Source organism: Panthera pardus, unplaced genomic scaffold, assembly GCF_024362965.1.
Source record: "Panthera pardus isolate Hobbes unplaced genomic scaffold, ASM2436296v1 HiC_scaffold_13, whole genome shotgun sequence".
Taxonomy (NCBI): Eukaryota; Metazoa; Chordata; class Mammalia; order Carnivora; family Felidae; genus Panthera; species Panthera pardus.
Genome location: NW_026526688.1, coordinates 172,204,895 through 172,230,458, shown reverse-complemented (window position 1 = coordinate 172,230,458; position 25,564 = coordinate 172,204,895). Strand labels below are relative to the sequence as shown.

Sequence of the window (25,564 nt, the reverse complement as noted above, 5' to 3'; positions counted from 1 at the left end):
TAAGCATTTTTGATGATTCTTTGTAAATTACCTGTATTATTTTGTTGATAGTCTCAATGGTTATTAAGGTGTGTAGAGTTCCTCATCTAAATGGTCTTATGCTGCCATGCTTTTTAAATTCATGTCTGTTTTCTGTGGTTTACTGCCACCATCTTTGCAAAGGTTGTTTTACTTCCGTTGGTCTCTGACAGCCTTTCCCACCTCCTTCTCTGCCCCACTCACCTGATGCCACCATTTTGGTGTTTCCCATCGCCTCTTAACTGTTGCTTTTGTTTTCTATATTATGGAAAACAGAAGCCAAAATAGTTGTAATTATGTCTAAAAACAAAAAGGCACTTAGTAAGGACCTTCTTTGAGTAAATTGTATGGGGTTTTTGCATGATCTCTGTGACCTCTATTGGTTATATGTTAGCTATATATATTTTTTTTTACCTCTGAATTATTTTGCTGTATTTATCATAGTTAAATTCAACTGACAGAGGATCTGCAGATAAATAAAATAGCTTTATGTATTGCCTTTGTTAGATGATTTTATCAAAAATTTGAAAGCTTCCCTCTTCCAAACTCCCCTAATCTCTGAAAATATTAGAGAAAATTAATTTTGAAGAATAAAGTGTTTGAAATAATTGTCTTAACTATAAAACTGAGTATGGCTTAGCCGATATCCAAGAGCAGAGTCTCAAAATGAAAATCAGAGAAGAAAAAGTTAATTCTCAAGGAAGTTTTTGAATTATGATAAACACTTTGGAATAATTTTAAATTGTAACATTTTTAAAAAAGCATTTCCTATTTATAACTTTTGTCATTTTAATCAAATCACTCTAATTCTGTTATAATATAAAATGAAAATAACATTTCTTACCACTTCAAAATCCAGTTTTTCCATTATTTGCAATCCCACATCTACCCAACCTTGATCTGTTTTATACCCAATTTGTGTAGATATAACTTCATTTTTTATCAGTACCTTCTCTTTCTCTGTAAATCTGAAGTGACCTGTTGACATTTGGTCATACAAATTACCTCTTGATTCCAGATGTGATTTCTTTGTAGAGGTACTTGATGAGTTTGTCTTACCAAAAGGCCAGGTTCTTTATAGGATCTAAGAAAAATCTGCTAACTTACTATGTGTAATTATATTTAATGTAGTATATATAAATTATATTTAAAATAGAATTTAAATTCTTCCCATTCTCTCAATAACAACAAAAATTTTAACTTAGTGTAATCTAAGCAGTGAATAGTGAATTGTATTTCTCACTTTAGAAAGTTTATGACCTATTCAAAGTACATTGGTCTTGCTATAAATAAAAATCACAAATAGATTTTTAAATTTCTTCCCCTTGCTGTAAGAAAATGTATAGTGATATTTTGCTTTCTTTTTTAAAAGTAACTGTGTTGCTATGGATTGGGATAAAGATGGAGATATCCTAGCAGTGATTGCAGAGAAATCTAGTTGCATTTATCTATGGGATGCCAACACAAATAAAACCAGCCAGTTAGACAGTGGCATGAGGTAAGAATAACTTTTTTATTTTAAATCTTCACTTAGAAATATGATTATTTGGAGGCACCTGGGTGTCCAACTCTTGGTTTCAGCTCAGATCATGATCTCATGGTTCATGGGTTTGAGCCCTATGTCAGGCTTTGTGCTGATGGCACAGAGCCTGCTTGAGATTCTGTCTCCCTCTCTCTGCTCTTCCCCAGCTCATGCACATGCATGCGCGTGTGCTCTCTCTCTCTCTCTCTCAAAATAAAAAAGAAAGAAATATGATTATTTGTAGGTTTGATACTAACAATACTTACTGCTATCATTATAAAAATGCATTTGTGAGTTATTATGAAAGGAAGTTCATTTATTTTTTATTGTTACATATAATTCTATTGATTTTGCCCAATTAGAGTAAAACTGTTATAATTGTAAAATATAAATAGCTTCTTAAGAAGTTGCTTTCTATGGAACAGACTAAAATGTACAAAGATGAGACAAAATATCTGAAAAATCTGGAGATAGGATTGGCCGCAGGCATGGCTGGATCTAGGGGTTCTAGTGATGCAATCAAGACTCTAGCTCTTAGCTCTTCCTTTCTCTGTATTGACTTATTCTAAATCAGACTGTTTCCATGGCTACTGCCAGCTATTGACTTACATTATATCATTCACAGCAAGTTATGCCAAAGAGAAGAGCATATCCCATCACATCACCCTGTCCACTCAGTTACTCAAAAGGTCCCTGAGTAGGGTACACAGTGCCATGGGATTGAAAATCCCACCAGGTGAAGAGTGGGATGAAAGGTGGGACAGTTCCCAAATGGAAAATACATTTGGAAAACAGAATGAATTACAGGTCTCTGCTAAAATAGAAACCATTTTGACATATGGAAAAGCAAATTTTATTTACAACTGAAACTTGGTAGTTCAACCTTCAACAAGTTGCTTAACCTCTCTCTAAATCCCAAGTTCTTCTTTTTTTTTTTTTTTTTTTTTTTTTCAACGTTTTTTATTTATTTTTGGGACAGAGAGAGACAGAGCATGAACGGGGGAGGGGCAGAGAGAGAGGGAGACACAGAATCGGAAACAGGCTCCAGGCTCTGAGCCATCAGCCCAGAGCCTGACGCGGGGCTCGAACTCACGGACCGCGAGATCGTGACCTGGCTGAAGTCGGACGCTTAACCGACTGCGCCACCCAGGCGCCCCCAAGTTCTTCTTTTATATGGAACGGGTATAGTAATAATATCTGCCTCATGGTGTCATGTGGCATGCAGGTAGGCCACACACACACTATAAGACTATAAATTTCCAATTTACCAAGGAATAATAATAACCCAGAGGAAGAAAGGTGGCCATGCAGAACAAGACCAAAGGTAACCTTAGCATAGTTTTCCTTTCCCTCAAAATTGACTCATGAGGTGTGCATTCACAGTTGATATTGTCTGCCCATTATAAAGTCTTAACATTTCTTGCTCTGTCCTTTTACACTTGGGGTATGCATCACTTTTCAAAAGATTTGAAGTACTTTCTGTTCTTCCATTCAAGAGAATATTTATAAACATCAAGTACTGGTTCTTGAACCAAATTCAGCATCAGTGAGACCACATTCTCTCCTGAAGAAAAAAGCATAATTTCCAGTGTTTCAGACTGGTGTATGTTCCTCTGCTGTCTATCTTCCCACAGATTCATTTCCTCATATCATCTCAGAGTTGTGAGGTTTAATTGTGTGTCATGCCTGGGCATGAAACCAAGAACTGAGTGAATGGTGGATGTTATTGTAATTATCATTAAGGTGGAACCAATTAAATATTAGTTAATATTTAATGTCTAAAGGTACTATTTAGCTTGCTCACAATTCTTTCTGTTCATGTTTTCTAAAAAGCAGACTCCCAAAGAGGATTGAGTGTATGAGATTTATTATAAGAAATAACTGTGGGGGAACCTTGAGGGGGCAGGTTAGAAGAGCCACCAGACCACAGTGCATATCTGACCCTTGTGAAGTGGAGAGGGAAGGAAGAAAGGTTAGGTAGAAATGTCTTAGACTGCAGCTCAGTTCTAAGAAAGGTCAGCTAGGCCTCTGGGGAGACTTTAAGCCAAAGTAACCCATCAGAGAAATCCTGTGTCTCCTGGGAATGGGCCTCAACAGTATCCGTGTCCACTCAGTTACTCTCTGGAAGTAGCCTGGGGGAGGGCGTGGGCCCCAGCAGATTGAGGTGATGGATTCCAGTGCCAAGCATCTGGGGACATTGGTCAGTTACACTTTCCATAGCTGGAGATCTGAGAGACATTCTCACAGCTGTCATGCCTGCTTAAACATTAAGAGAAACATGCATATTGATCTTTTAAAAATATATGCTTAATACATGAAACCCAGCAGCCTGGTATATTAGTACTTCTTATTAGAAGTAATTAAAGAAAACAATTTTAAGTTTATTTATTTTTTTAGAGAGAGAGACAGCATGAGCAGGGTAGGAATAGAGAGAGAGGGAGAGAGAGAATCCCAAGCAGACTCCTCACTGTCAGTGCAGAGTCTGATTCAGGGCTCAAATTCACAGACCCTGAGATCATGACCTGAACCAAAATCAAGAGTTGGATGCACAACCAACTGAGCCACCCAGGTGCCCCCAGAAGTAATTTTTTTAACTACACATTTACTACATCCTTCTATTGTTACAACTAACTTTTTATATACTTTAGGTGAACTTTTGTCTCCTAGGTATCAAATGTTCTTGAAACCAGTGTTATTTTCTGCAGTGAATGGCCTATCAGTGGTTCTCAAACTTTAGGTGCATCAGAGTGCTTATTAAAACACAGATAGTTGGGCACCAGAGTTTCTCACTCAGTAGGTCTGGGGTAGGATCAGAGAAGTGGCATTTCTGAAGTTCCCAGATGCTGCTGCTGGTCCTGTGATTGCATTTTCAGAACCACTTTTCTATACCCATTGTGATTTCTTTCCTCAACATATGGAAAGGAGTCTACTACTTTCCAAGGAGTCCTCATTCCATGTAGTAAAGAATTATATAAAAGTTCAACCAGTAGATCCTAGAATGTACATAAGAACTGGTGGTAGGCAAATGTGCTTTCTACCTCTTTCTAAGTGAGCTACCCTTGATAGTGACAGAGTTGGGAGAGACAGAGAATAACAGTGGAATAGGAGAACCCTAGGCTCACCTTGTTCCATGAATAGAACTAGATAACTATCAAAACATCCTAAATACCCCAGAAATCGACCTGAAGACTGACAGAACAGACTCTACAACTAAAGGGAGAGAAGAGGCCACATTGAAAAAGATAGGAAGTGTGGAGACATGGTTTAGTGGAGAAATGGATCCTGGCTGCTGTGAAGGGGAAGGAGCGTGGTCATGGAGAAGGGCAATTGAGAGAGGAGCATATAGGGGAATGCACAAGGAGAACATTTCCCCAAAGCCATTGGCTTGGAAAATGAGAAGGGCTGACTTTCATGAGTTCTTGCAACCAATGGGGCTTAAAGCCTGGAGTTTTGAAGGTCAACAGGCTTCACTAGGATAGAGCCTAGAGGGTACTGCACTGCTCCTTGAGAGAAGGCAGGTAAACAACCTGGGGCATACAGCATGGCAACAGCAATCTGAAGAGAGACTGGGCCACAAAATTGGGAGATCATTTGCTCTTCTTAGAGCATGTCCCCGAGAGACAGCATTCACGGAGATACATCTCCAGGAACAAAGGAGCTGGTTAGTGCCATTTCTCTCTCCACAGCATAAACACAGTCACCTGTGGAAGCAGTGCAGCATGGATACTGGCTGCCTAACTTATATTAAGCACCCCCTGTGCTCCAGTGGAACTGCTTTTCTCAGTCACACCTCAGTCCCAGTGTGGCAGGGCACTCCCCCAGAAGACCATCACAAACCTCTGCCCACACCGTGTCTCCTAAGCAGAGAGTGCTGCAGGGCCTCAGTTCTGGTGGAAGTAGTGACAGGTCTCATTTCACAAGCAGACTAAAACTTGCCACATCAGGTCAGGGACCAAACATTGTGCATAGAAGTCAAGCAGAGCCCTGCATATGACTCACTGAAGGATAGGGCAGCCAAAACACAACAGCACAGTGCATGCACACACACTGGAAGCACTCCCTGAAGCACCAGGCCCTGAGTGCTATGTGATGTCTTCTTTATAAGACCATTAGTTTCAGGAACAGAAGACTTAACTGGCTTTAATAGCACACAAAAGAAGGCAGAGACTTAGAAAAAAATGAGAAGACAAGGAATTTATCCCAAACAAAAGAACAAGATAAGGTCACGGCCAGAGATCTAAGTGAGATAGATATAAATAACATGCCTGATGGAGAATTTAAAGCAACAATCATAAGGATACTCACTGGGCTTGAGAAAAGAAGACATCGGTGAGACCCATCCCACAGAGAAAAAAGAGTTGAAAAAAAAAAGAATCAGATGAAGAGTGTGATAAATGAGATTAGAAACACACTGGACAACAGGCTGGAAGACTGAGAGGGACAAATCAGTGACTTAGAAGACAAAGTAATGGAAAGTAATGAAGCTGAACAAAAGAAGAGTTATACAACATGATAATAGACTTGGGGAGCTCAGTGACTCCATCAGATATAATAACATTCCCATTATAGAAGTCCCAGAAGAAGAAAAGAGACAAAAGGGGGCAAAAAATGTATTTGAAGAAATAATGGCTGAAAACTTACCTAATCTGGGGAAGGAAACAGGCATCTAGATCCAGAGGCACAAATAACTCCCATCAAAACCAACCAAAGCAGGCCTAATCCAAGACATACTGTAATTAAATTGCAAAATATAATGATAAAGAAAGATATTAAAGGCAGCAAGACAAAAGTCCTTAACTTGCAAGGAAAAACCCATTAGGCTAGCAGAAGATTTTTCAACAGAAATTTGGCAAGCTAGAAGCGAGTGCATGATATCTTCAAAATGCCGAACAGGAGGAGCACCTGGGTGGCTCTGTTGGGTAAGCCTCCAACTTCAGCCCAGGTCATGATCTTGCAGTTCAGGAGTTCAAGCCCTGCATCAGGCTCTGTGCTGACAGCTGAGAGCCTGGAGCCTGCTTTGGATTCTGTGTTTTCCACTCTCTCTGCCCTCCTCCCACTTGCACTCTGTCTCTTTCAAAAATAAATAAACATTTAAAAATTAAAAAAAAAAAAGTGCTAAGTGCTGAACAGGAAAAATCTGCAGCCAAGAATACAGCAAGTCTATCATTTAAAATAGAAGGAGAGATAGAAAATTTCCCAAACAAAACTAAAGGAGTTCGTGACAACTAAGCCAGCCCAGTGAGAAATATTAAAAGGACTCTTTGAATGGAAAGGAGAAACCAAAAGTGACAGTATAAAGACAGGAAACACAAAAACAGTAAAAATGAACATTTCTATAAAAAAATCAGTCAAGGAACTCACAAAAAAAGGATATAAGATATAATACCATACACCTAAAACTTGGGGAGGAGAGGAGAAAAGAATGGGTTAAAATTTAATCAACCATCAACTTAATATAGACTGCTATTTGCAAAAGAGGTTTTATACAAACCTAATGGTAACAGTATATCAAATACCACTAATAAACATGCAAAGAATAAAGAAATCCAAATATATCACTAAAGAAAATCAGCAAAACATGAAAGAGGGAAAGACAAGAAAGAATCAGAAAATCTCCAGAAACAATTACAAAACAAGTAGTAAAATGACAATAAATAACACAACTATCATAAATTACTGTGAATGTAAATGGACTAAATGCTCCAATCAAAAGACATAGGATGTTATGGGGCGCCTGGGTGGCTAAGTCAGGTAAGCATCCAACTCTTGATTTCAGCTCAAGTCATAATCTCACAGTTTGTGGGATCTAGCCCCACATCAGCCTCTATGTTAACAGCGTGGAGTGTACTTGGGATTCTTCTCTCCCTCTCTGCCCCTCCCCTGCTTGCATGTGTGCACTCTCTCAAAATAAACATTAAGAAAAAAAAGACATAGGATGTCAGAATGGATAAAAAAGCAAGACCCATCTATATGCTGCATATAAGAGACTCATTTTAGACCTCAACACATCTGCAGATTGCAAGTGAGGGGATGGAGAAACACTTATCATGCAAATGGGTGTCAAAAGAAAGAGTAGCAATACTTTTATCAGACAAACTAGACTTTATTTATAATTCTTTTAAATGTTTATTTTTGAGAAATAGAGCTACAGCGTGAGTGGGGCTGGGGGTGGACAGAGAGAGGGAGAAACAGAATCCGAAGCAGACTCCAGGGTCTGAGCTGTCAGCAGAGAGCCCAATGCAGGGCTTGAATTCCTGAACCACGAGATCATGACCTGAGCTGAAGTCAGACACTTAACTAAGACACCCAGGCACCCCTAGGCAAACTAGACTTTAAAACAAAGACTGTAACAAGAGACAGAGAAGGACCCTATATAATAATAAAGGGGACAATCCAATAAGATTTAACAATTATAAATATTTGTGCACCCAGCATGGGAGCACACAAATATATATAACAATTAATAGCAAATATAGAGGAACTAATCGATAATAATACAATAATAGTAGGGGACTTTAACACCCCACTTACATCAATGGATCATCAAAAAAATTTTTAATGTGAGGGAGGAAGACAGGGAATCTGAGTGGGCTCTGTGCTGCCAGTGCAAAGCCCGATGTAGGGCCCAAACCCATTAGCCCTAAGATCATGACCTGAGCCAAAGTGAGACACTCAGCCAACCTAGCCATCCAGGCACCCCAAAGGATAGATCATCTAAACAAAAAATCAAAAAGGGAACAATGGCTTAGAATGACCAGATGGACTTAACAGATATATTCAGAATATTCCATCCTGAAATAGCAGAATACATATTCTTTCAAGTGCACATGGCACATTCTCCAGAATACAGAATATATTAGGTCACAAAATGGGCCTCAACATATACAAGAAGACTGAAGTCTTACCACGTACCTTTTATGATCACAATGCTGTGAAACTAGAAGTCAGCACAAGAAAAAATTTGGAAAGACAACAAATACATGGAGATTAAATAACATGCTACTAAACAATGAATTGGTCAACCAGGAAATAAAAGAAATAAAAAAAGCACATGGAAACAAATCAAATTGGAAAAAAAATGGTGTAAAACCTTTGGGATGCAGCAAAAGTGGTCCTAAGAGGAAAGTATATAATAATCCAGGTGTACCGCAAGAAGCAAGAAAAACCTTAAATAACCTAACCTTACACCTAGCGGAAGCTAGAAAAAAGAACAATAAATGAAGTCTAAAGCCAGCATAAGGAAAGAAATAATAAAGATTAGAGCAGAAATAAATGATGTAGAAACTAAAAAAAACACAAAAAACAAAAACAATGGAACAGAGCAATGAAAGCAAGAGCTGATTCTGTGAGAAAAATAAATAAAATTTATAAACCTTCAGCCAAAGTTACCAAAAAGAAAAGAGAAAGGGCCCAAATAAGTGAAATCACAAATGAGAGAGAGGAAATAACAACTAACACCACAGAAATACAAACAATTATAAGAGAATATTATGAAAGACTATATGCCATCAAATTGGACAAGCTAGAAGAAATGGTTAAATTGTTAGAAACATATAAATTACCAAAACTGAAACAGGAAGAAATAGAAAACTTGAACAAACTGATAACCAGCGAAGAAACTGAACCAGCAATTTAAAGATTCCCAACCAACAAAAGTCCAGGACCAGATGGCTTCACAGGCAAATTCTAGAAAGTATTTAAAGAGGACTTATGGCCTAGTCTTCTCAAACTATTTCAGAAAAATAGAAAAGGAAGGAAAACTTCTAAGTTCATTCTATGAGGCCAACATTCTTTTGATACCAAAACCAGATAAAGATTCCACTAAAAAAGAGAACTATAGGCCAATATCCCTGATCAACATGGATGCAAAAATTCTCAATAAAATACTAGCTAACTGAATTCAACAAAACATTAAAAAAATTATTCACCATGATCAAGTGGGAACTATTCCTGGGTTGTAAGGATAGTATTTGCAAATCAATCAATATGATACATCACATCAATAAGAGAAGGGATACGAACCATATGGTTGTTTCAATAGATGCAGAAAAAGCATTTGAGAAAGAACAACATCCATTCATGATAAAAATGCTCAACAAACTAGGCTTAGAGGAAACATACCTCATAATAAAGGCCACATATGAAAAACCCACAGCTAACATCCTCTTCCATGGGGAAAAACTGAAAGCCTTTCCCCCAAAAGTCGGGAGCAAGACAAGGATGTCCACTCTCAAGCTTTTTTTTTTTTTTTTTTTTTTTCAATGTTTATGTTTGAGAGACAGAGACAGAGCTTGAGTAGGAAAGGGGCAGAGAGAGAGGGAGACACAATCCAAAGCAGGCTCCAGGCTCTGAGCTGTCAGCACAGAGCCTGATGTGGGGCTCAAACCCACAAACTATGAGATCATGACCTGAGCTGAAGTGGACACTTAACCAACTGAGCCACCCAGGTGCCCCTACTCTCACCACTTTTATTCAACATAGTACTGGAAATCCTAGTCACAAAAATCACACAATAGAAAGAAATAAAAGGCATTTAAATCAATAAGGAAAGAGTAAACGTTCCATTATTTGCAGATGACAAGGTACTATGTGTAGAAAATCTGAAAGACTCCACCAAAAAATCGCTAGAAATGATACACGAATTCAGTAAAGTTGCCAGATATAAAATCAATGTACAGAAATCGGTCACATTTCTGTACACCAATAATGAAGCAGAAGAGAAATTAAGGAATCAATACCATTTACAATTGCACCAAAATCCTAGATACCTAGGAATAAACCTAAGGAAAGAGATGAAACACCTGTACTCTGGAAGCTATAGAACACTTCAGAAAGACATTGAAAATGACACAAAGAAATGGAACATTCCATGCACATGGATTGGAAGAACAAATATTGTTAAAATGTCCATACTCCCCAAAGGAATCTACACATTTAATGCAATCTGTATCAAAATACCACCAACAATTTCACAGAGCTAGAACAAACAATCCTAAAATTCGTGTGGAACCACAAGAGACCCTGAATAGCCAACCTTGAAATAGAACAGCAAAGCTGGTGGCATCACAATTCTGGACTTCAAGCTATATTACAAAGCTGTAATCATCAAGACAGTATGGTGCTGGCACAAAAAAATACACATAGATCAATGGAACAGAATTGAAAACCCAGAAATGAACCCACGATTATATGATTAATTAATCTTCAACAAAGCAGGAAAAAATGCCCAGTGGGAAAAAGACAGTGTCTTCAACCAGTGGTGTTGGGAAAACTTGGATAGCCGCATGCAAAAGAATGAAGCTTGACAACTTTCTTACACCATATGCAAAAATAAATTCAAAATGGATTAAAGACCTAAATGTGAGACCTGAAACCATAAGCATCCTAGAAGACAGCACAGGCAGTAACTTCTTTGACATCTGCTGCTGCACCTTTTTTTTTTTTAATTTGAGAGAGAGAGAGTGTGTGTGAGAGTGCATGGGGGAGGGGCAGAGGGAAAAGGAGAGAGAGAATCTTAAGCAGGCTCCACGCCCAGTACAGAGCCCAACATGGGGCTCAATCTCACAACCGTGAGATCACAACCTGAGTCCAAATCAAGAGTCAGATACTAGGGGCGCCTGGGTGGCTTGGTCAGTTAAGTGTCTGACTTCCACTCAGGTCATGATTTCATGGTCTGTGGGTTCGAGACCTGCATTGGGCTCTGTGCTGACAGCTCAGAGCCTGGAGCCTGCTTCAGATTCTGTGTCTCCCTCTCTCTCTGCCCCTCCCCAGCTGTGCTCTCTCCCTCTCAATAATAAAAAAATAAACTTAAAAAAAATATTTATAAAAAAAAGAGTCGACACTTAACCAACTGACCCATCCAAGCACCCTGCAACTTCTTTCTTGATGTCTCCTGAGGGTAGGGAAACAAAACAAAAAATAAACTCTTGGGACTACATTAAAATAAAAAGCTTCTTCACAATGAAGGAAACAATCAACAAAACTAAAGACAACTTATAGAATGGAAGAAGATATTTGCAAATGACATCCAATAAAGGGTTAATATCCAAAATATATAAAGCATTTATAAAATCCAACACCTAATAATCCAATGAAAAAATGGGCAGAAGACATACAGATGGCTGATAGACACATGAAAAGATGTTCAACGTCACTTATCAGGCAAATCAAAACTACAATGACACATCACCTCATACCTGTCAGAATGGCTAAAATAAAAAACAATAGATGTTGGTGAGGATGTGGAGAAATGGGAATTTTGGCGGGAAGGCAAACTGGTATAGCCACTGTGGAAAATAGTATGCAAGTTTCTCAAAAAGTTAAAAATAGAACTACCCTGTGATCCTTCAATCATACTACTCTAAGTATTTACCCAAAGAGTACAAAATCACTAAATCAAAAGGATATGTTCACCTTGATGTTTATAGCAACATTATCTACATTAGCCAAATTATGGAAACAGTGTTCCATTGATTGATGAATGGATGAAGAAGATGTGGTATATATGTATTTATGTATATACATGAACCCAACGGAATATTACTTAGCCATAAAAAAAGAATGAAACCTTGCCATTTGCAGTGACATTGATGGAGCTAGAGAATATAATGCTAAGTGAAATAAGTCAGAGAAAGACAAATACCATATTATTTCATTCATATGTGGAATTTAAGAAACAAGCAAAACAAGAAAAGAGAGAGAGAGAGAGAGAGAGAGGCAAACCAAGAAACAAACTCTTAACTATAAAGAACAAACTGATTGTTACCAGAGGGGAGGTTCCTGGAGGGATGGGCAAAAGAGGTGATGGGGATTAAGGGGTGCAGTTGTCATGATGAGCACTGAGTCATGTATTCAAGTGTTGAATCACTATATTGCACACCTGAAACTAATATTATACTGTGGTTAACTAATTGGAATTTAAATAAAAACTTTAAAAAGTGACAGAGTTGGAAAATATATGTTTTATTTAAGGCGATGAATTGTTGATGATGTTTCCAGTTTTATATACAGTGTTATTGGACCTACTTTTTTGAAAGCATGAGGTGTTCTCATCCATTAAGATTTTTACCACATTTACAACTATCATTAGACTAATTAAACCATCTCATCATGAGTCATCTTAACAAAATTTGAGATTCCATCATGACTTATGTTTTTATTTATTACGTATTCGTAGGTCTGCACTAAATTTGTAGAGCTGACAGTAAGATCACCTTCTAGCATCTCCAAAATATCTTTAGCACTTAGTTTGTGTTCTAAAGCATTAAGTTGTAATTTTGTACTTCAGCTCCTAAGTAGATATTAAAATTATTCATGAAATACTTTTTAAAGGATCTGTTTGGAGGTTATGATTGTGAATTTTTTTTAGTAATTGATATTTTAATGTTATAGGGATCAAATGTCTTTCCTTCTTTGGTCAAAAATTGGAAGTTTCCTGGCTGTTGGAACTGTTAAAGGAAATTTGCTTATTTATAATCGTCAGACATCTCGAAAGATTCCTGTGCTGGGTAGGTTATAGCTGGAAACACTGCTAAATACTTGAGATGCTTTACATAAATGTAATATATTTTACTGCCTTAGACTTTTCTGATATTGCAAGGGAAATTGTGTAGTAGTGAGGCTCCCCTGGTCAAGCCTTATATCTTAGCTAAACTTCAAGATCCATCTACACTATCTGCTAAGAATTACCCAGGCTATATAGAATGAATGTCTCTCTAAGGTCCACCTGTGCCTTTGGACACCAGGACATTAATAGGATGGCTTCCATTTGTCCCTTTCTCACCCAGATTGAGAACTGTGGACATGGAATAGCTCACGTTCATATCAACACATCAGTAGATGGACTAAAACATTTGGTGACTGTTTGGTGAGAATATAAATAGATATTAATTCTAACCTCTTACTCTCTCCAAACATCAAGTTAGCCTTTGTAGGCACTCAGAGTTACATTTGCCTCAGGGTATATGACTAGAGTGTGTCGGTCCTTGTTTGACATTCTTGGTTCAGGCTCTTTGATTCCCACAATCTCTGGTCACTTAGCATCTGCCTTCTGAATACCCAAGAAGAAACAGATCTATGCTTAACTATTGTAACATCATGCTGGTGAATGGTGAAACTAGTAGGCTCAATTATACCCAGGTGGCCAGAAGAATTATAATTTACTGCTAAGGAAGAAATTATAATCTGGAGATAAGAGTGCCCACGGAATACTTGAGAAAGTACCTTTCAATTGAGGACACTTAATTATTTCATTTTTTTCGCATATATGTCTATGTTTAATATTAATATTTTTAGTACTCCAGCTAAAAGGTAATGTTATTGATCCATTTGAAAAACTAAACAAACTATTTTGAGTTATAAAAAACAACTTTCACCATGCAAATTGTCTATTTGACTTCAGTTAGGCATTTTTTGTATCCCAGTTCATCTGTAAGAATATCCTGCCAATTAATTTACAGGCCCCAGAAATTTTGACACTTGATGTATAAGAAAATAATTCATCAAAGCATGATTATTTTGTGTCAGGCATTTGTCATATGTTCATGATTTTATATGTGATCTTCGTATTTAATATGAATACTGAGTCTGTTCTCAGTCATTTATTAACTGTGAAAAATGGGCCTAAGGGGATTCAAGTTAATTTTGTATCTTTAGCTAAATATATAATAGCTGCCTCTTTCAGAGTTGGCTATGATTTGTGACTGCCTTTTTTCCTTTTAAATAACTCACTTTCCTAAATCCAAGCTTTTCCACTCCAGGTAGCTGCCGCATGGTAGCATGATCTGTCAACATTTCACAGTAACTAAATCTGTTACCACGTTTCATCTCACACTGATTTATTTCCTCAACTAGACTAGACACGGGCAGTTTTCTCATTGCATGGTTCTTATATACATGAACTTCATTTACTACAGTTTAATTAAATGTTGCAAACCTCTCAATAACATGGTTCAGACCCCAGTTACCATACTAGAGCATCTGTGAGTCAGTATAATTACATCAGTCAGTACATGTAAAGTGCCCAGAACACTTTAAGTAGGCACATAAAACATGTTAACTGTTCTTGATGTTAAGGCCAACCTGAGTTCTGAGCACTGCAAACAAAGAGGCCTTGAGGTGTACAGGAAGGAGGAGGGAGAGATGTTCTTCTCCCTTTCTCGGGTATAGAAAGGAGTTTTTCTTTGAGATTTTCCCACCTCTCTTTGTGCACTCTTTTTTCCCTCCTAATGCCCATCTCTCTGGGACCAGTTCCAGTGTAGCACCCAAATCCCTTAATTTCTAATCAGAAAACTCTACTACATCTCAGTGTCTTCTCTGAATGCCCCCTTCACTTTTGTGCTCTGGCCTCCTGATTGGCAATGTCATCTGTATCCTGACGACTCCCATGTTTATCTCTTCCAATTTGTAGACTCCTATATCCAACTGCTTACTCAGCATCTCTGATGAGATATCTAATAAATTCTTCAAATTTAATATCTTTAAAACCCTTTGGACACACAGCTGTCCCTCTCACCATTGGTGACATCTCATTTTAGATCTTCAGGCTAACCCTTAGTCTTGACTCTTCCTCTTTCTCATACCCTCCATATCTAATTTGCCAGAAAATCTTACAGGATTATCTTCAGATATCTCCATAATCCAGCCTCTTCTCACCACCTGTCCTGTTCTGCTGTGTGTGAGCCTCAAACATCTTCCACGGAATTTCTGCAATCTCTTAACTTGTTTCCCTGCTTCAACTCTTGCCCCACTATCGAATATTCTCAACTAGGGGCCAGAGTGAGCCTTCTTCTCAGACCTTTCCAATGGTCCTCCATCTGACCCAGAGTCAAAGCCAGAGTCCTCACAATGGCCAGCCAAGGCCTGCATGACCTGGTGCTTGCAAACTCTCTGATTTCATCTCATCTTCTCACTTCCTCTGCTCCAGCCACACTGTCCTCCTTGCTGAGCCTCTAACATACCTGGCATACTCCTGCCTCAGATTGTACTCACTTAATAACTACTTACTTAGAACTTATTTCCTGCATAGGTACTGTATTAAGTTCTGTAAGGGGTGGAAAGAATGGTGTGGTCTCTGCTCTCAAAAGCAGCCAAAATAGCTAAACTTATATGGCACTTTCTTTATGCCTGGCACTCTTCTAAGTGCTTGAACTCATTTGATCCTCAGCTCTGTGAGATTGGCCCTACTGTTATCCCCAATTTATGGGTATGCGACTAAGGAATAGAAATGTTAAGTAGCTCACAGTAAGTGGTGGAGCCAAGTTTCAAATCTAGGCAGTCTGGCTCCAGAGTATGTATACTTAACCATTCTATTTCTCATTGTAGAATTAATCTTGAGACTCAAGGATTTATGCTAGGATCTTCAATAAATCTCACAGTGTCAAGTATGTAATTCTCTGCCTCCCCAAATACAGTTTTTGCACTGGCTAGATTCCTCAGCAAAAAAGTTTCCTGATACATAGTGGTTCTATCTAATATCCCTTACTAGTTAAGTGACTCCGTTCTTAACACAAGTCTCACTAGGACACATTCAGATTTGCACCTCAGTATTATCACAAATCTAATGGCCCTCGAATTTTTTATGAATAGTCAAAAATGTGAATGTTGAATCTGTTTATACCAAGGGTCTACCACCCTGTAAAGCTGAGTATAGTAAAGATAACTCGAGTGCCGTGTGGTTTGCCTCTCTTAGAGACATCGTTACAGGGTTAGCTACATGGTAAGCAAACAAACTTATCAAGTAGCAGAATATCCACCTAAACAGTTAAAAAAAAAAAAAGCATTATTGCTCTTCTATGCTGTTATATTGATTTGTAACTTGGTAATAAACTTTTAAATAAGGTTGCTTAGACACTAACTGCTTTGATGAGGTTTAACATTCTTTGTTTAATATCCATGTCATATTACCTAAATGTTCAGATTAGACATCACAGATCTTTTAATTTTTTTTTGAGAAACCCATGTGTCTGTACAAAAATCATCTCTTTTTCAGGAAAACATACTAAGAGAATCACATGTGGATGTTGGAATGCAGAAAATCTGCTTGCTTTAGGTGGTGAAGATAAAATGATTACAGTTAGCAATCAGGAAGGTGACACGATAAGACAGGTAATACAGTAACATCCTTGGTCCAATATATTCAGAATTTCCCTGAAATGAAGTTTGTCTACCAAGCTAATCTGTACAATTTTTAAATCTCTACGTGAGATATGCATACAATAACTTCATATTCTAAACAACAAAAGCTTTTCTTTTTATGTATTAGTACACTTTTCTTCATAGGACTACTTTATCCAAATATTTTCCTTTGTACATTTTCCATTATCGAGTATTAGCATGGGTTATCGGCTCTGTGGTTATACTCCGTCTGTCCATTTGTGAGATAACCCTTACTTTATATATGTATGTTTATAATATAAATGTGAATAACTAAACTTGGATTCTGGTCTGCCTGATATGTTAATTTAACTTTAACTGATATGTTAAATTGCTTCCAAACTGACCCTAATTAAATTTTAAATTTAATTTTAGGATTAAAGTTAACCGCTGTTCAAATTTCACAAATTGATTTGTGAAATCACAAATTTGTGATTCCACAAATTTGATCTAATCAAATTGATTAGATCCTCAGTGGCTCCTCCTTAAGGGAATTTGTATTACCAAGAGCTACTACATAATCTCACCAGTGGGTAAATTATACTTTGGACCACTTGGCCTATGATTTAGTATTGCTGGGGCAATATTAACTAGCAAATTCTTTAAATGCCCACCAGGTATGTGGCACTGTGCTATGTACTTTAGAAGAAATATGAAATATGACCCTATGTTCTCTATTGCTACATAACAAATTGCTCTTAAAACCTAGCAGTTTAAAACAATATACATTTATTGTTTTATAGTTTTTGTGGGTGAGCAATGCAGGTGCACCTAGCTGCATTAAGGTCTTAAAAGGCTGCATTTTATTGGTCAAGGTTGGAGTCTCATCTGAAGGCTTGACTGGGAAAAAAATCTGTTTCCACTCTCAGTCACATGGTTGTTGACAAGAGTTCAGTTCCTTACAGGTAGTTAGGCTCAGAGCCTCAGTTCCTCTCTGGCCATTGATTAGAAACCTACCTAATTACCATGCACATGGATCTCTCTGTAGAGTGCCTCATAACATAGCAGGTGGTAATAGATTGTGAGCAGCCATTTGAAACTTAAGCCACAATCTCTTAATAAATAACCTGATCTCAAAATCATTTTTGCCATATTCTGTTATGTAGAAGTAAGTCCCTGGGTCCAGCCCACACTTCAAGGGGTAGGGATGGGGATTACACAAAGAAACCAGGAGGTGGGGATCATTGTGGATCATCTTAAAAGCTGTGAACCATGGGACCCTACTCTCAAGAAGACAGAACTAATTACGATAAAATACAGCCTTATGCAATTGCCAGTTTTGTGGTATAGCTTACAAGTCTTATATATGTGAAATGGAGGAGATCAAGGAAAGCTGAATTAGGAATCTTTAAAAGACAGATGATCTGAATAAATCAAGGTATAGGATGAACTTGTAACAGAGAGATCCAAAATTACAAGGGCTTCATTAAAAATAGACCTACCCTATGACCCAGCAATAGCACTGCTAGGAATTTACCCAAGGGATACAGGAGTACTGATGCATAGGGGCACTTGTACCCCAATGTTTATAGCAGCACTCTCAACAATAGCCAAATTATGGAAAGAGCCTAAATATCCATCAACTGATGAATGGGTAAAGAAATTGTGGTTTATATACACAATGGAGTACTACGTTGCAATGAGAAAGAATGAAATATGGCCCTTCGTAGCAACGTGGATGGAACTAGAGAGTGTGATGCTAAGTGAAATAAGCCATACATAGAAGGACAGATGCCATATGTTTTCACTCTTGTGTGGATCCTGAGAAACTTAACAGAAACCCATGTGGGAGGGGAAGGAAAAAAAAAGAGGTTAGAGTGGGAGAGAGCCAAAGCATAAGAGACTCTTAAAAACTGAGAACAAACTGAGGGTTGATGGGGGGTGGGAGGGAGGGGAGGGTGGGTGATGGGTATTGAGGAGGGCACCTTTTGGGATGAGCACTGGGTGTTGTATGGAAACCAATTTGACAATAAATTTCATATATTGAAAAAAAAAACAAAATTACAAGGGCTCTAAGAATATGGTAGTTTGGATGGTTTTTCTTCTTTTTCTTTCTCATATAACAGAGAGAGGTAGGCAGATCATCTCTGCATGTCTGCTTCACAAGGCTGTACATAGTCCCAGGTTCCTTGCTTCCATCTTACTGCTCTGCTATTTGCTAGGATGTTTTGTCTTCATATGCATAGTTAACAGCACCAGATCTGTATTTCCACCCCAGGGAAGGGAGAAAGAGAAGTGGAGTGCAAGAAACATTTAAAGGACCTATTCTGGAAGATGCATTTATTATTTCCATTCATATCACTAGAACCTAATCATATAGTCACGCCATACTGCTGCCAGGGAAGCTACAAATTTAGTCTCTGTAGATCATCGATCGTGTGCCCCACTGAAACTTGTTTTAGTGGATACCATAAGACATTTAGCAGTCTGTCATTCAACCCACGCAAAGCAGCAAGAACAAAGATAAGAAGAAAAACTTGAAGCTTGTTTATGGCTCGTTCAAGATTGGCTTGACTGAAGATGTGGGCTTTGATTGAAAATTTATAGAAAATAAGGCTGAAGAAGAAAGTTGGTTCCTGTATCTGGAAAGCTCTGAAAGTTAAGCAGAAGTAACTCAACCATGTTGAGCAGAACCATAGCATGATTAAAGTGGTTCTTAAGAAAGATTAACTAGTGTAAAAGATATTTCCTAGAAACCTAAAATTTTGAGCATTCTATTTTGGTACCCTTTTGAATTAGAATGATAATACAGTTCAAATGCTTTAGCTCCACACTTTTGTATCCATATCAGACATCAACACTGAATGAAGACATGGTCTTACAATGTTTTGCTACATAGCATCCCAGGAAGTCGCTATATTCAGCCATTATCTGCATACATTTCCCATTTCTGATCTTTAAGATATATGCTTCCAGAATCAGACATACTACTTAAGCTGTCCTGTGGTAAGCAAAGCATACATTAAAAGCATTGCTTTATTTGGTACTGTCTCTGAATTATTTTGACTTTATTCTGAAGATCACTCTAGTGTTACTTGTGTACTTTTATTTTTCTTTGTCCTGTTAAGGACTTGTCTTATTTCTTGAATCTGAAAATTGCTGTCTTTCATCAATTCTGGAAAATTCTTAGTCATTATCTCTTGGGTATTACCTCTTGCTCTTTCTATTCTGTCCTCCTGCAGTGTCAGTTAGACATATGTAGGACCTCCTATCTCTTTAACTCTCTTTCGTAATATCTTTTTGTCACTACAACTTCTGGATAATTTCATCAAATCAGTTCACTTACTCTTGAAATTTGGTCAAATTTGAGTTTTTTTATTTTAGTGATTCTTCTTTTCATTTTTAATAAGTACTTTAGAGCAAAATAGGCATTAATAGGATTAAGAGGTACAAATTTCCAGTTGCAAAATAAGTCATGGAGGTATGATATATAGCATAGGGAATATAGTCAGTAATATCGTAATAATTTTGTATGGTGAGATAGTACTAGACTTATGGGGATAATTTTGTAAAATATATAAATATTGAACTACTATGATGTTTACCTAGAAGTAATAGGATATTGTATGTCAAGTATACAGTTGATCCCTCAACAACATGGGTTTGAACGGTGCAGATTTACTTATATGTGGATTTTTTTTCAATAAATATAGTGCAGCACCATAAATGTATTTTCTCTTATGACTTTCTTTTTTTCTTTTTTTGGAGATAAAGTGAATGGGGAAGAGGGACAGAGGGAGAGAGAGAGAATCTCAAGCAGGCTCCATGCTCAGCGTGGAGCCTGACGTGAGTCTCAATCCCCCGACCCTGGGATCATGACCTGAGCTGAAATCAAGAGTCAGATGCTCAACTGACTGAGCCACCCAGGCACCCCATGATTTTCTTAATAACGTTTTCTTTTCTCCAGTTTATTTTATTGTAAGCATACAGTATTTAATATACATAACATGCAAACCATGTATTAATTGTTTATGTTATTAGTAAGGCTTCCAGTCAGCAGTAGGCTATTAGTAGTTAAGTTTTGGGGAATCAACATTTTATGCCAATTTTGAACTGTGCAGGGGCTCGGCTACCCTGACCTCCATGTTATTCAAGGGTCAGCTGTATTTTTAATTAAAAAAGAAAAGTACTTTGTAGTTCTCTTAAAAATCTGACAGGATTTTTTTTTTTTTTTTAAGTCTCTTGTCAGGGTGCCTAGGTGGCCCAGTTGGTTGAGCATCTGACTCTTAATTTCAGTTCAGGTCGTGATCCCAGAGTTGTGGGATCAAGCCTTGCATCAAGCTCTACACTGAGCATTGGAGCCTGCTTACGATGCTATCCCTCTCCCTCTGCCCCTCTCCACCACTCTCTCTCTCTCTCTAAAATTATAAAGAAAAAGTCTCTTGTCATACTTATGAGTCTTTTTATGTGTTTAGTCATTTTAAAGCATTACTTTATGATCTCTCTCTGAGAATTCTGTTATTTTTAGATCTGCTGACTTTTGCTCTTGATGCATTATTTCTTTGTGACTTTTCTCATTTTGAATTGTGAGCTCATCTTCAGCAGGGCTTGTCTGTGGAAATTTTTTTGCAGCTTTGGAAGAGGCTTTGGATTTGCTTTTGATAAACACTCCAAGGAGTTTCTAGACCACTCAAAGTATAAATTTGAACTTCAGATCATAATGAGGATAGGAAGGAACGTTTGATTTGAAAAGAATGTTTTCGGCATTTCTTCTGACTCAAAGCTCAGCCCAAATCAAATGGGCTTCTTTATTATCTCCTTACCAACTGCTCTGGATAGTTGCACACATACTTTGGCTTATGGTTTGATCTTTGCTTATTGTCCCTGGAAATTTTCCTTACCTTCTTTCAAGCTTAATGTATCTATTTGATAAGATATGTGTTCCGTTTCATCCAGAATTTCTAGAGGTTTATCACGGTGGGATTTTCAGGTATAACAGAAGTGAAAGCAAGTTACCTGTTCTATTAATATTCAGAATGAATTTAAGTGTTGCATTTGTTCATAGTGATAACATTTCTATCCCTGCAGACATCAGTGAGATCAGAGCCTAGCGACATGCAGTTTTCCATGATGAAGACTGATGATCGAATGTCTGCTGCTGAAAGCACAGTAAGAATGCTAAACCAGGGCACTGGGGGGGCTCAGTCGGTTTAGTGTCCAACTTCAGCTCAGGTCATGATCTCGCAGTTCGTGGTTTCAAGCCCCACACCAGGCTCTATACTGACAGATCAGAGCCTGGAGCCTGCTTTGGATTCTGTGTCTCCTCTCTCTGCCCCTCCCCCACTTGTGTGCACGCAGTCTCTCTTTCTTTCTCTCTCTCTCTCTCTCTCTCTCTCTCTTTTTCAAAAATAATGTTAAAAAAATTTTTTTTAAAGAATTCTAAGTCAAATCCATGCCCAAGTTATTTTGATACTTTTGTAGACTATATTTTCTCCTTTTCTAGGATGGATCAGAATGTATAGTGATAAATTATGGTCTGTCATTTATTAAATCAGTGTAAGCTCCAGTCTCTTAGGCATGTAAGTTGCTTTTGCTGCTGCTGGCAACATCTAGCTACCTGGTGTCACAGCAGATGAAGGCATCTTCCTGATGCAGTGGGTGTTGCTCTTCCGATTCTTGTGGTAGTAAAAACAGGGAGGGCGCCTTCACAAATAGAAGTCTTGATTTCTATATCATTTTTTTTTTCATGCTATTGGAGATGGTGACCAGAGCTCTGGAAATTGTACTTTTTATTTTGTTAATAGCTTAGATGCATTTTCCCTGCCACAATTTAATATTCTGAAATCCAGATGATTTTCACAATTAATACAAATATATTTAAATTAAATGATCCCATTTCTTAAAAAGCTATTTAATTGATAGTGACTTATAATTGGTAGAATCAAGGAAATATATCAGTGTTTCTCTTTTTATATAAATCCATCACTCTTAATGAGCCCAAATAAGTAATACACTCCTTCCCATCCCTCACACAGGTTAACCCTGCACTGAAAATTACAATCAAATATTGACTGTGTGAGTAATGGAGGGACACTAGTCTAGCTACATTGACCAGTGACCTGCAGGTGATGGAAAGAATGATGATATAAAAAATTGAGCTCAATTACCCACACAATGTGGCTCAAAATCAGAATGTCCTCTTAGGATGGAAAACTCTCTATACTCTGGATATGAATTCAGTTTCAGTGGAACTTTGTCAGACTTACAGTCCTGTATTGCACAGAACTCTAATGAGAGGTGTAGAGAATTTTAAAAAGTTAGCCCACCCAAGGGCACCTGGGTGGCTCAGTTGGTTAAGCATCCAACTTTGGCTCAGGTCATGATCTCACAGCTCGTGAGTTCAAGCCCCATGTCAGGCTCTGTGCTGACATCTTGGAGCCTGGAGCCTGCTTCAGATTCTGTGTCTCCCTCTCTCTCAGCCCTTCCTCTGCTCTCTCTCTCTCTCTCTCTCTCCCTCAAAAATAAATAATAAAACATTAAAAAAAATTTTTTTAGGGGCGCCTGGGTGGCTCCGTCAGTTAGGCATCCAACTTCGGCTCAGGTCATGATCTCACAGTTTGTGAGTTTGAGCCCCGTGTCAGGCTCTGTGCTGACAGCTCAGAGCCTGGAACCTGCTTCAGATTCTGTGTCTCCCTCTGCCCCTCCCCTGCTCACGCTCTCTCTCTCTCTCTCTCTCTCAATAATAAATAAAGGCTAAAAAAAAATTTTCTTTTTTAATTTTTTTAAATAAAATAAAGTAACACCCAGCTATTTTAATGTACTTTTCAAAGGGTATGTTGGATGTGTGTAAAGCCAAGGACCCTTCCCAGACTATATATTACAATGTATTTTTTTAAATCACGTTGTTATCTTATTAGTTACAACATTTAATGTAAACCTGGCTCATTGTTTGCATAAATTAGATTTAGCTATTTGAATTTCCTTATTGGTCTTCACGAAGTACTGAGTAATTCATTTGCACGATCTCTTAATCTTTTCTGGCAGATCAGTGTGGTGGTTGGCAAGAAAACTTTGTTTCTTTATAATCTGAATGAACCAGATAGTCCAATTGATCTGGAATTTCAGCAGCGCTATGGTAACATTGTCTGCTATAGGTGGTATGTAAAAAAAGCTTATTACCAAAAGATATCCGTGTGTTTTTCCTTACTAATATATTTCATTTTTGACCTTAGCATTTTCACTTCTATATGTAACATTTTCTGGATTGTAAACTATGATTTAATATGTGAAACTTGGGGTACCTGGGTGGTTCAGTCAATTAAGTGGCCGACTTCGGCTCAGATCGCGATCTCATGGTTCATGAGTTTGAGCCCCACAACAGTCTCTGTGCTGACAGCTCAGAGCCTGGAGCCTGCTTTGGATTCTATGTCTCCTCCTCTCTCTGTCCCTCTCCCGCTCATACTCACTCACTCTTTCTCTCTTTCTCTGTCAGAAATAAACATTAAAAAAAAATTAAATATGTGAAACTACCTAGCATATTACGTGGCCCTTGATAAATTGGATTCTGTAGTTCTTTAGTTTTAAGGCACTTGCTTATTTACTTTATTGCAAATGATAGTTAATCATCCTTTTAATGTATTGTTGCCTTTGTTGCTATAGGTATGGTGATGGCTACATCATGATTGGCTTTTCACGTGGAATTTTTGTGGTCATCTCCACTCATATTAGAGAGATTGGGCAAGAGATATTTCAGGCTCGTGACCACAAAGATAGTCTAACCAGTATTGCAGTATCACAGACGCTTAATAAAGCTGCTACATGTGGTGATACCTGGTAAGTTATATTCACATTTTCCCAGGAAAGCTTATGTAAGGAATATTGAAGATATTCAACAAGACTTTGATGGCTAATATGACTCTATCCACCATACTTTCTTGCACTCCTAAAACCTGTTTGCAATTGAAAATTTCTAAGACTGCTTCTGCTGTTAACACTCAGGGCAAAACCTAAAATAAATACTAGATGTAAACTAAATACAACACCTAAAATTGAGTATGCTTGAAAATCCATCTTAAAATAGGTAATTCCAGGTAATATGAAGTAAGCACATTCCATCTGTCTCTCTCACTGAATACAGCTATAAACCCTGGGCAGACCTTTGTAGCAACGTGGATGGAACTGGAGAGTGTTATGCTAAGTGAAATAAGCCATACAGAGAAAGACAGATACCCTATGCTTTCACTCTTGTGTGGATCCTGAGAAACTTAACAGAAACCCATGGGTGAGGGGAAGAAAAAAAAAAAGAGGTTAGAGTGGGAAAGAGCCAAAGCATAAGAGACTCTTAAAAACTGAGAACAAACTGTGGGTTGATGGGGGGTGGGAGGGAGGGAGAGCCAAAGCATAAGAGACTCTTAAAAACTGAGAACAAACTGAGGGTGTGTGATGGGTATTGAGGAGGGCACCTTTTGGGATGAGCACTGGGTGTTGTATGGAAACCAGTTTGACAATAAATTTCATATATTGAAGAAAAAAAAAAAAAAACCTGGGCAGAATGCATGGAGCAGCTATTTAAGGACTTTAAAAAGTAAATAGTAGGCATATTGAAGAAGACCAGAATTTGAAGTACCAGTGAACCAGTAATGAGTCTCCCATTCGTCTTCCAATCTCTCAGGACTGAAGGCAGCCAAAATCCAGAAGTAGAAACCAGAACTTAAATGAGAGAGCTCTGAGAGGAGTCCTCTGGTTCTGGCTCACATTGCAGGAAAGAGAACTCTACTTATGCTCGGAGACAGTTGGGGAAATTTCCCAGTTTCCTTTCTTTTTCTTTCTTTCTTCTTTCATGCCCTGGCCACCAAGCAACCTGCAGTGGCAGCAACAGCTCCGGCAAGAAGGACCCTCAGATGCCTACAGCTCTGACAGAGGGTAACCTTC

The 25,564-nt window shown here is 38.0% G+C and overlaps 1 protein-coding gene across 4 annotated transcripts in view; it reads left to right on the top strand.

Moving 5' to 3' along the window:
- The window catches only part of WDR19 (WD repeat domain 19), a 113,275-nt gene that overhangs the window by 3,603 nt on the left and 84,108 nt on the right, over positions 1-25,564 (top strand). For all 4 annotated transcript variants that reach the window (XM_019413964.2, XM_019413961.2, XM_019413956.2 and 1 more), the window contains exons 4-9: positions 1,391-1,516; positions 12,932-13,047; positions 16,530-16,645; positions 21,722-21,802; positions 23,678-23,790; positions 24,293-24,466. In XM_019413964.2, the coding sequence (XP_019269509.1) occupies positions 1,391-1,516; positions 12,932-13,047; positions 16,530-16,645; positions 21,722-21,802; positions 23,678-23,790; positions 24,293-24,466 (726 nt within the window). The remainder of the gene's footprint in view (positions 1-1,390; positions 1,517-12,931; positions 13,048-16,529; positions 16,646-21,721; positions 21,803-23,677; positions 23,791-24,292; positions 24,467-25,564) is intronic.